The 12,771-nt window shown below is 35.3% G+C and overlaps 1 protein-coding gene across 1 annotated transcript in view; it reads left to right on the forward strand.

Annotated features, from left to right (window-relative positions):
• LOC149804946 (exportin-5-like) overlaps positions 1 to 12,771 on the forward strand; it is a 119,081-nt gene that overhangs the window by 43,044 nt on the left and 63,266 nt on the right. Inside the window, exons 13-15 of the mRNA XM_089946115.1 lie at positions 5,334 to 5,503; positions 8,388 to 8,483; positions 11,802 to 11,933. Of these exons, the coding sequence (XP_089802241.1) occupies positions 5,334 to 5,503; positions 8,388 to 8,483; positions 11,802 to 11,933 (398 nt within the window). The remainder of the gene's footprint in view (positions 1 to 5,333; positions 5,504 to 8,387; positions 8,484 to 11,801; positions 11,934 to 12,771) is intronic.

Here is a 12,771-nt window from a genome sequence, read left to right on the forward strand (position 1 = left end):
ATGGTCTAAGACCTTGAAAATTCTAAACCCACTACGGAGTGAAAAGAATTTAGTCTCCAAGCTGTGATTGAGGAAATCTGTACAGGGTTCTCATGCTATTGGGAAAATGTTGGGAGAGATGGTCATTTTTTTCCCAGCCGTGAAAACTCCTTGAATTTTGCAAATATTGATGAAAGTCAGGAAAACCCAGACATTTTCTGCCACCACTCGACACCAGAAACAATTATGTAATTGAGTTGTAACTGAACTGATCATGAGTTCAATTTATTGAGTCTTACTAGAATATTCGCAGGTTGTAGTATGGATGATTTGGGTGCTTGCCATAAGCATATTTGTTGAATCAATCCAATTGCTCAGTGGATTGGATTCGTCTAGTAGACTGGTTATTTCACAGACAACTTTATATTGGTATCCTTCTTTTCACAGAAGGAATGAAAACCAGTCTAGCATCACAAGAAGCCATTGTGGTGGTGGCAAATCATAGATGCTTACAAGATGGCCTAGCAAACTTGTACTCTTACATTGAGTCATATCTCTGAATGAAATCAGTATGAAAATTATTTACTTTGTTAGAAATTGCGAGTTTTTTATTGTTATGTCTTTAATCTGCTGAAAGATGAGATGGAACTATGGCATTGATGTAATTTGACCTGGTACTCACTTTATGCATTGTGAGTTGCACAAGTATACCAATCTCGCAATGCACTTGTTCATGACATCATAGATTAGTAGTCACGTGATATCAGTAATAACCTGTTTCAAATGTTGGAGAAAGAAAAAACATTATTAAATGAAAGTCTTATCCTGTTTGATGAAGGAACAGAAAATTCTATATTTATTCACAGATTTTGTTGTATCATGTGACATGTGCTTTCTGCTTGATGAATCTGACTGTCGAGATTGCTGCAACAGTGACAGGTTTCTGGTTGTTGTTTTCCAAATAATTACATTGTGAAATATGTTTTTTTCTGGTTTTTACAAAAGGTATCTGACTCATTTAATATATTTGAATTACTGTACAACATTAGGAATTTGTGACTATTGCACATAAGGTGTCCTAGTCTTAGATTTGTTTAGTCATGTGACTAGTAATGTAGATGGCAAGTACTGGACCAGGTTTCGTCAATGCTGTAGTTTCATCTAGTCTATCAGTGGATTAAAGACATAACAATTATAGTACTTGCCATTTCTGAGAAAATAAATCATTTTCCTATCGATTTCATGCTCGCATGACTCAATGTAACGTTGTTTAATTTTGCTAGGCCTGCAGGTAAGTGACTACCATTTGCCACTACTGCATGGTTTTGGCAAATTCTCATTTTTTGATGGGCAATTGGTCTGACCCCACATACCAACCTAAATGTCCCAATGTGAAAAATGGGTATATATTAATAGGTAACCCTGATTAGAAAACAGACTGTCTTTCATTTTAAGTCAAATTAAAAGTCCGAAATGTTGAATCTCTTAGCTGAACTTTGGTGCTAAACTATTACACTAATATGTAGTTTGATGCATTGATTTTAGATTTTAAATTGGTCACAGGAGAAATGGGAGATTTTTGTCCCTTGTATTGTGTGTATTTAAAAACAATACAAGCCCCTGTGAATATTAATACAGGTTTGGGGACTGGTTTATCACAATGCAGGCAGACATATATGTTGATTTTACAGAAAATACAGTTCTTGTCTATACAGTAGTATATAATATTGAAGGTCCTTTTGGCAAAATTTAAATCAACCCTTTTGTAATTAGGTCTTTTTCAGTAATGGATTTTTAATCAAATCTTCTTAAGGAGTTAGGTGGTTAGAAATATATTGTTTTGGGTTTTATTGGCATAGATGAATTTAGGGTTTAAACTTTTTTCTTTAGAAGATTAGATTCTAATACTTTGCATTTATTGTTTTTTTATACTGTGATAGGAAATGTTTATTTTGTGTAATATGCATATAGATTGCTCTCTTGATTTACAACTGATTATTCTGATTTCTTAAGAATTAAAAGGTTTGAAAGGAAACAAAACTAATTTATGTTCATTATGTTGTTTCTTTGTACCATCATAATGCAGATCAGCAAAGTAAAGTTAGAATTTTGATTCTCTGCATTGAAATGACTTTATAGGAATATACAGGAGTCGAACTTGTTTCATGTGATACATTTTTAGTTTGGTTGTATGATCATATTTTCTGACCTAGATATTTTGGCCAAGTCTTGAAATAAAAACATCTTTTGATTGAAAAAAATGCATGTTTTATTAGCTAAAATGTTCTTTAATTCCATTCAGTAATGGTAATATGTGAACCTTGAAAAAATTAATTTCATCCTGGGATAAGCCTTTTTTAAAAGTGCAGGATGCATGTATACATAATACTCCTTTTGAATGTCCTCCACCACCGGTGGTGAACAAAACTTACAAAGTGAGAACTTCCTTGGATGCAGAAGATGCAGACGAACATCAGTCATTCAAATTTCTCCTGCAGTCTTCATAGATTGCTGAAACTTCTGGTCGACTTGCTGACAAAACATTTGATTCAGGCAGTAGCAAGGCTTTTTTCTCTGCCAGTCAGACCCTTAGCTCCTTTTCACCAAATTGGTATATTACATACCAGTTTTTATTGTACAGAAGTTCCTACAAAATATAAGGATATAATGGCCTCTAATATGTCCGTACCACAAGGTGGTTTAATGCCACATAGGAATTGGTTAAGAACATCATTTCGATTTTATTGCTTCTTGATTTGGCATCTCTTGTCACTTATTGTTTGGTGGGAAAATCAAGAAATGACCATGCTTGGAAGCTTTTAGCCACATCTCCAGGGTGATAAATAGGGCAGCACACAACACAATGGTGACTGCTCAAATGGCTCATTGCAATTAAGACTAGGTTAAAAGGGACTCATTTGCAGTCATCATCACTCAAACAACACCACACAACAGCCATTTGCTGTCTCTCTTTCAGCTTTCCCCTTGTGTGGGGGCAGAATTGAGAAAGAAAATAACTGGCACAGGAACTATGCCTTCAATGTGTGTGTGTGTGTGTTAGTGTTATTTGGATTTTTAATGTAGCTTTAATAATTTTAATTACATCACTATGATGTCTGTAGTGTGGCAGTTTATAGTGCACTGGGGCATCATGCAGCAGACGTAGCATAGTGTTCCACATAGCCACATTATCCTGACACCAGACCGACCAGTCCTAACACTAACCTCTTAATGCTGTGCACCAAGCAAGGCAGCTGCTAGTACCATTTTTAAACCTTTGGTTTTGACTTGGCTGGGGTTTGAACTCGCCTCCTCCTGCTTCTGAGGCAGGTACTTTAACCCCTTAGACCACTGGATCTGTTGACACCTTCAGCTATCAGTCCAGGCCCCTTTCCCACTACACCCTGGCCAAGAGTCATTTCAGAAAAGGGATGATAAATGCCAGCAGAATTATAGAGATGTTCTCAGACAAGATCACCCCACAGTGGCCTAGTAAGTAATAGGTGGTTGTAACCAGCTACTTCTCACATACAAAATGAGAAGGGAGAAAACTAGTTTTCTCCTTCCTTTAGTCCCTCAACAATTTTGCCCTCTCTACTTCCCACAGTCACCCACCTGGTGGGTGCCAGGTTTCTTCCATTTTGAGTGGCTTGCTACCATACATACAATGACTGGTTGCTTTAGTTAGTTTGGATGGGTTTTAGATATCATTTGTCAGACCCCTCCCATTTAATTCTGTACCTTCATGATGGACATTCCCAGCAATTCCATGAAGGGGAAAACATTACAGAAAGAGATCAACACTTTATTAGAGAGACTGGCAGTTGAGGTTCAAAACCTGGTATCCTGGGGTTCATCGCTAGATTCTTCCTGGCTGCTAAACCCAACAGGATACTGTGACCTGTAATAGACCAAAACAACCTAAATCATTTTGTTGGAGCACCCAAAGTCAAAATGGAAACTGCCTGTGAGAAACCTAGTTTTCTCCAATGCTGATTTTCATCTCTCCAATCAACCTTTGTTTTGGTTACTGCAGAGTGATGTACTAGTTCTGAACTAACCCATTCGTCTTCAGGATTAGCTCACTGGCATTCACCGGACTGCAAAGTAACATGCTTTAGACTAACTTCATCATCCATGACATCATCCATGACATCATCCATGACATCAGCCTATCTGGATGATATATCATAAAAGTATATGGTAAGAAAGGATTTTGTTCAAGATGTGAACAAACTATTTTACCTACTTTGCTGCCTAGGTTTCGATAGTAAATCTGGAGAAGTCAGACATCATTTCTTCTCAGCATTTCATTCATCAAGGTAGGAATTCCTTACTCATATCAATATCATTAATTTTCTTTCTATGCAAATACACAAGAAAATTCTAATGTCTCAACAGACTTCTTCTAATACAGCTGTTACAGTGAAAGAGTTTCTTTGACTCTGCCTCTTCATTGCAGTGGTGGATCTAATATCCTTAGGCCATGTCATGTCTCCTGCAGATGGCACTCCTCTCTTAGTAGTGCCCAAGATATGCTCCGCTGAATAACTGCATTGTGATATCAATGGACATCAAACATTTCCTGTCTAAGTGGCATAACATGGATTGGGTTGAGGCATGAATGTCATTAGAGGCCCTACAACCAGAGTTCACAATCTGCTCACAACCCAGCTTGGTGGGCAGCAGACGTTTTGACAGTCAGCAGCAAGTGGTCAAACCAAGAAAAGGTTCTTTACATCAGCTTGGTCAAAATGAAAGCCATTCTTCATGGTTCTCTTGCTTGACTGAATGTTGGGCAAGAATGAAGCCTGTTGATTTTGGGGTCTAAAGATTAGTGGTCAATTTCACTGTGATTGAAAGAAGAAAAATGGTTTTTACTTAATAACTTTAGTTCTTAACATGTGTGTCTTGAGCAAAGTTTGTGAATGATTTGCACTTTAATGTGGAGAAGTAGTCTTTTGATATTTGGATCAAAAGGTCAGAGATCAAGGTCATTTTGGTTTTGATGATTAACATTTGTTTTAGAGTAAGTTTCTTGACAAACCTTTGTGGATGACTTGCACATAAAGTAATGAAGAAAAAATATTGCAAGTCTTAAGGTCAAAGGTTAGGGTTAGGGTAGATCAAGGGTCAAAGTTAGGGTTAGGGTGGATGAAGTAGTATGAAAATAGTGGTTTCTGGACAGTTAGCTGAGATAAGACATCATACCTTGACTGATGGTCTATGTTTTTTGAGATGTGTTGATCAATAATTTAATCATGTCATAGTAATGCCTACATAGATGATCATTAAACATAGGGCAAGCATATAGTGTGCCATTCATGGTAATCATATTTCTAAATTGGAATTAGGTTCAGAGAATGGAAACTGCAACCTTAGTTCCCCATCCTTTGTTGACTGGGATGCAATGACAGTGTTTTTGGAGAGTGTAATGTCCAAGCTGATGCTGTCTGACCTGCCCAAACCAGACTCAGCGGAGGGTGTACAGCTTCTGAAGGTTGTCCTGGAGTATGAAACACAGGTATGTTCAAACTTTTATAAACCAGAACCAGAACTTGGTGAAGGCATACACCAACTTCTTAACTGAAGTGTAAAATTTGAGGAAGGTTAAAGCTTTGTCAGCTTAAACCAGAAGTTGATGAAAGCATACATTATCTAAAGGTTCTCCTGGAGTATGAAAGATGGGTATATTCAAACCTTTATCAACTCAAAACAGAACTAGATTAGGAGGTGAAAGTAAAAGCTAGGGTCCACTGGTCTACAACCATTGGGTTCTGGTTAGTGGCAAGCCCTGGACTTGTGGTATGTCCACAAATGAATGAGTGATCATTTAACTATATTAATCTCTTTTCTGTTATCTATGTTTAGACATATGTATTTAGTGAAATGTTCAAACATATCAATATGCATTGTGAAAATGGTGATTCTAATAAATAAATTTTTTTTAACAGCACTGTTACATTTTGTGATGTTTACTGACAATCATGACAGTTTCCGCTTTCCAACACCTGTTATTTACTATCAGTGGTTGGCTTTTTTGAGGCATGAAAAATCTAAATTTGAATAGACTTGTAAATGAGTCATTCATGCGGTAGCCTTCAAAAGTTCAAATTACTTCTTTTGGCATGAGTCAGTTAGAGCAGACTGGTTGATGAGATATTACTGTGCTTTTAAATGGGTTCAAGTGCACTATTTGAAACCTGGTTTATGGAGCATGTGTTCAGCACATGATAGTGTACATGCTGTATTATAGTAATCAGAAAATCATAATGCTGATATCTAAAGCCAATCAATATTTGGATAATATACTTTAGATGATGCTATGTCTGAAATTCTCTCATTTTGTCAGCTTTAATGAAATATACTTTATGCACAAGTTGTACATCACTGGAACCATAATGAAAGATAGGTTTATGGCTGTCTTTTATGGCTTTTGCATCAAGTGCATTTATAGTGCCTTTATGGAGAATGAGTATAATTGTTTTTGTTTTAAATATATTTGCAACTAGAAATTTGAGACAACAGAGGATATGTTCATATTATATGTTTTGATAGTTCTGGATGTATTGCTTGTGTGCAAATTCTTACACAGAATTATGTTGTATGTTCATATTATTGTATGTTATGATAGTTCTGGATGTCTTGCTTGTGTGCAAATTCTTACACAGAATTGTGTTGTTTGTTCATATTGTTGTATGTTTTGATAATTCTGGATGTCTTGCTTGTGTGTAAATTCTTACACAGAATTGTGTTGTATGTTCTTTTTTTCTTCTTCTGGGGTCTGTTTTGAAGATGAGCATTCAATTTAATTTATTTCTGGGTTTCTGAAATCGAATTAACATCCTAGTTTGTTGTTATGGTCGACTCACACTAATTAATGAAACTAAAAAGTAATAGCATCCAATAATATTCATACATTTTCATGTATAAATGAATTCATTATTTTCCTGTTTTCTTTGTCTCCACTGATGATAGAAGAGCTTGTTATCCATCATCCCTCCATCTATTAGCTCAAGTTTCTGCTGCTCTTAAACGACTTAGAGGATTGTCATGAAACTTTACACGCACATTCATCTCGAGGTCAACTTAATGAAAATGGTGCTGTACAGACATCCACTGTGGTGTGGACCTGACCTCAAATTTACCTATCACAATGAACATATTGAAAATCTTGTGTCTTATTTTGAATGAATGTTCATATCAACATGGGGTTTTCACCAAAGTCTAATAATGTCTAGTTTGTCTTAAATGCTTAAATAGTGCTGATCTTACATCCAGTATGGCAAATTTGAACATCTCATAGCTCAAGAATATCAGAAATTGTTACAAAATGCAGCAGATAAAAGGAGAAGGGTAGATCTTGTCTTGATTTCCTAGAAAAATGTTTCAGACAGTAGAGGGTCCATCCCTTCAAATGAGTTTTGTTTTTATCTGTAGCTGATGTTTACAGCAGCTTGATGGATACAAATTTGTTTTCTCCTTATTGCGTATGAAAAGTTGAAAACCATGTGTGAAGATAAACCGATTACCATATAATCCCTTATTTATTTTCATTCATAATGCACAGGCAGATCTGGGTCTGTGTACTTTGTTGCGAGTAATCAGTAGAACAACAATATAGACCCTGATCTGCAGGTGCATTAAGTGATGACAGATCAGGGTTTGTATTGTTGGCAGTTATATTTGACGTACATGCATGTACATATGCTACATACAGGATAAATATGTGTAGTTGAGCTTCACTATCTTTGGACAACTTCATGTATTGCTCTCTTAGCTTCATTAAGTCAGTTTTTAGTTGATGGACATGCAGATTTCACTGACTCATCTAACTGTTTATTCTCTTTCAATTTTGTGCCAGTGATACTGATTTGCTATGTAATATGGCCACTATTATTAATAATGGACAAGTCTTTATTAGTTTATAGGACTTCTTATCAAAAACACAATTTTACCAACTTTCCAATTTTGGACTATGGGATATGCTTGGCCCTGAAACAGAGCATAGCTCACAGTTGTTCATTTGATATAAAGTATGAAACTCATTGAATACTGCAGTATGCCAGGAATTGATTGCAGTGAGTGGCATATAATATTACTCAACAAGTGTAATAAAATTAATTTCCAATGGATACAAGTTTAATATTATATTTCTTTGCATGACTTGGTGATGTTGCTAAGTGTTAGACATTAGTGTGTTGAATGATTTTATGATATATTGTTATGATGATTATAAAGCTAAGCATTATGTGATGAACGTGATTCCGGTGGACATTTGTATTTCATCATAACAAGTGAAGCATTTGAACAAAGAAATACACATCTCTTGGCTAGAATTTAGTAAAAATGTTTTTCCAATTAGAAGAGTACATTTTTTATTGGTGTTATTTTCTCTTACATTTCAGGATCCCTTAATCCTATCATGCCTGCTGTCATGTATATCGGCCCTCTTTGTGTATTTACAGTACACTCCAGAGACACTTCTCAGGATCATTCGGAAGGTATGATTGCACAGTTATTTTCCATGTTTGGAAGTGACAGGATTAATTCTCCACCCATAGCATGTCATGTTACACTTGAATAGCATGACATCTCCAGTTGTTAGACAATTAATCATATAAGGATGTCCACTTTTGTGAAGACAATGTTTTCTTCACTGCCACATTGTGATGATCATTACCTTTTTACCTGAGTGTATCATAGTGGTTTGAACTCTGGGAAACATTTGACATAATTGGCGTGGTTGTGATTTTGGTGTCTATTCACTAATGAAAAAATAAATTTAAAAAAATGCTTGTCCAATTTTTAAACCCTCATAAGAGTCCTGTTTAGTGATTTTTGACCTGCCATAAATTGGCCCTTTTTTGTGTGCATCAAATAAATTTGATCATAAAACCTGTGTTATACCTGTGCAAATATGATTTATTTATCAATACTGATTTATCATTATTTTTTGGACAATTAGTGATTCATATACTTTTATATATTATGACATTTACTTGAGGAAAGATTTTAATGGAGTAGGACAAGAAGACAAACCAATCAATTTTTAAGTGGTTTTTGGCTTGGATCCTGAACTATGTAATTTTCCACTGTTTCACAAGTGATCATCCTTGAACTTAAAGACAGTAATTGTTTTAATTTGTAATTACCATATGCATGCACTTGTAAGTCCAACTAAAACAGCATAGATGATGATCTGCCATTGCTTATTTTGCCAGCAGATCAGGGTCTGTGGTTTTGGTTCTACTGATTACTCCTTACAGCATGCATACACCCAGATCTGCCAATGCATTATGTGGTGGCAGGTCTGGCTTGGTGCAGTTTCAGTTGGTCACAACTTAAAAGTGAGCATGTATGGTATACTGAAGAGTGATGACATTACCTGGATGAAAGGAAATAACAATCGTTGCAGTCAATGAAGTGAAACTTTATTTTGAATAAATACAGGTATGGCTGTCTTGATATGATTGACATATTGATATACATCAGTATTTTCTCTGGCAATAGTGTTATTGTAATACAGACTCAAACTCTTGATACAGAATGATTTTTTTTTTGTGAATGACACATGAACTAAATAATATAACTTGTACGAAAATGAACATTTTTTCATCTGTCTCAGTAAACTACCAGGCTGCTTAAACCATAAATAAAAAAACTATCTATCTCTCTGCCAGTAATACATAGGCCATTTTTTGGACTCTTGTAGTTTTGTCTTTTTAAACCTGCTATATTTACCTAAGTAATTGCAACATGATATTCTTGTTAAATTTAAGTTTACAAATAATTTAGTCTTTCATGAGGTAACATCTATTATTAATAGCATATGTACATTTGAGTGATCTGAATACATTTGATATATCCCAGTAAATGGTTTCTTCTTCCTCTTCACTGTTTCTTGTATTTATACGCATTTTGATTCACTTTAGTAGTTGTGAACATGTACATGAAAGACTGAAAGAAAAGAAAAAATGTATAATTTATTCATTCCAGTAAAATCAGCTTATTCTACAGTAGATTTCAGCAGTTATATAAGTGATGTTTGTCTTGCATATTTTTGATTGTAAAGTATCTATGGCAACAAAATTATAAACTGTTCAGGCCCTGTCTTCATTAAATTCAGCTGTTTGGAAAAGTTTTATCTTCTTAGAGAGAGATATGCTTGTTTGGAATGCAAAACTGTCCAAATAACACAAATATTTAATCTTATTTGAAAAAGCAACATGCAGATAAAACAGCTTCTGCTTTGCCTCAAGTTTTCAAATTAGGCCAAGAATCAGTTGACAATTCAAGATACATTGTGGCAGAATTTTAATTGAAATTCACCCAAAGTTGTGGCAATCAGCAATGCCAAGTCAATATTCCTGGTGAAGAGCATGTTACCATGTTCAGTTATTGAAAATGAAACTCCATTTTCAGAATGGTTTTGCCTTTTTCTTTACTATGAACTCATTTTATTTATAGGCTATTGGTTGGGATTATATTTACATGAGCAAATTGTTCGCCATTCCTCTAGGTTTAGATAAGTTATTCTGAAGTGAAACTCATTCCTGCGTGGCCCCTATATATGACTGGACGCAAGTTTTAGTATAACCATGACGGAGCTGTTATGCATTTCATTTCTAGTGATGGTTTAAATTTCAGTGGTTTCTTCTTTTAATACCACTCCAGTGGCCAAGTGATTAGAGCATCCACATTAGATGCGTGAGGTTGCAGGTTCAAACCCTGGCTGAGTCATACCATAGATTTATGAAAATGGTACTAGCAGCTGCCTTGCTTGGCACTCAGCATTATGAGGTTAGTGTCAGGACTAGTTGGCCTGGTGTCAGGAAAATGTGTCTGGGTGGGACATGATGCTACATGTCTGCAGCATGATGCCCCACTACTAGATATCACTATAAACTGTCCCACTGCAGACATCATAGTGATATGACTGAAAAACTTAAAGCTACATTAAAAATCCAAGTCACACACACACTCCTTTTAATAACAGGTACAAGCAAGCTTTTCCTTCGCCTTCCAGAAGCCTTTTTTCTTATGAGTTGAGAACCTTGTTTTGTCAGAAAACTTAAGTGCATAAATAAAATTTGTTTAAAATAATGTCCAAAAGTAACAAAGCTTGAAAAACTTAGTTCTGCAAAAGGTATTGGTTGTCAGAAAACATTTTGTTAAAAAAACTCAGTCAAAATGGCAGTTAAAACATCCAGGGAAAGGATGGTAATATAATAGTGATGAGACAGTAAATAATCTGGGCCTATGGAGTGTTGTGGCATGATTATGAGGAAATCTGTCGAGATCAAACATTTGTTTTTAGAAGCAACATTTTTGGAATGTCTAAAGTTGAAATTCTATCAAAGACTGGTAAGATTTTAAAATTATATGTTGTCATGTAAAAATGTGCATAGATATCTTATGCAGGCGTATTGCAGTTCACTTATTAAATGTCTTTCACAAATTAAGGGGAATTTAGTATTACATTAGTCTTTGAAATTTTTAAACTTCACATTGAAATGAAAGTGCATTGTTATAATCACCATCACCATTTCCATTTGTCTGCATACTTGTCTCTACATCATGTATCATTTTGTGAGGCTTTTTGTCCACACCAATTTTCCCATCACCGCTCCACGATTATTTGCCATATTTTTGATACATTCTTGATACAGACTAATTCTCAGATACATGATATTTGAGGATCTTTGCAGGCTCATCCATTTCTGAGAGCGAGTTGGAGTTGGGGTGGGTGATTTCCATCATTTTATTTATGGGTAACATATATAATACAAACTTAAGAACAATACGTTTATATGTTTCAGGTATTTTCTGCAGTTATTTTCAATTTGCCAGGACAAACAAAAGCCACCAGAAGTAAGGCCGTCAAGAATGTCAGGCAGCATGCATGTTCAGCACTAGTCAAAATCTGTCGGCAGTATTCCGAATTGCTGTTTGTAAGTATTCCTGGATTAGCAGTGCTTTTCTTTTCATCATTATCTGTGGAACATGACACTCAGATTTTAGCTGAATTAAAAAGTTTTTTGTTCATTTATTTTATTTTTTTGTAATTTATTTATAAGATCTGATCATTCAGTTATATTGTGTAAGTTGCCATATTTTATTGCCATTGTACCTGACTTTCTGCCTTGTATAACTGGCATGTGGTATTGAAAGGGTAAGAAAGCTGTCAGTTGAGTTCAGTGACAGACATCTGTACCCTCCAGTAGCACACATTCTTTACTCAGTTTTGTCACTCAGCATGTGATGCAGATAGGTCTTGGTCAAGTAAATTGAATTGCATGATGAGAATCAGAAACTTTAGTCATTTCAGTCTCCAGTTTTACATTGTTATGTATCATTTCTATATGAGTTGCCACTTTTTTGAGAAATTAAACTTTGTTGCCCATTCATGCATTAAAGGCCTGCTATATGATTGTACTGGTTTTATTTAGTTATTAAGAAATTAAGTAATTAAGCTATCTCAGTTTGAGAAGGTAAGAATAAGTCCTTACAGATCGTATCATCTGTTGAAATAAATGTGGAGAAAAGTTGTATCAATTTTGGTTAAGGATCAAACAATGCATCAGAACTCTTTGTTTCAACATTCACATTAAACGTGTTTGATTAGTTACTTCAGAAAGCATTCAAAAGAAATGCTTATCCATTCTGGGTCTTTTTTTCTTTCATTCTGAGTGCAGCCTTATAGCAGCAGAGAGGGCGATCAGACCACTTTAGGGAATGGTCACCCTTGTTTTTAGACAAAAAAAATAGTGACCCTTCATAGAGGTCAAT

The sequence above is a fragment of the Sinohyriopsis cumingii genome, chromosome 2, assembly GCF_028554795.1.
Source record: "Sinohyriopsis cumingii isolate HCF-2022 chromosome 2, ASM2855479v2, whole genome shotgun sequence".
Lineage (NCBI taxonomy): Eukaryota > Metazoa > Mollusca > Bivalvia > Unionida > Unionidae > Sinohyriopsis > Sinohyriopsis cumingii.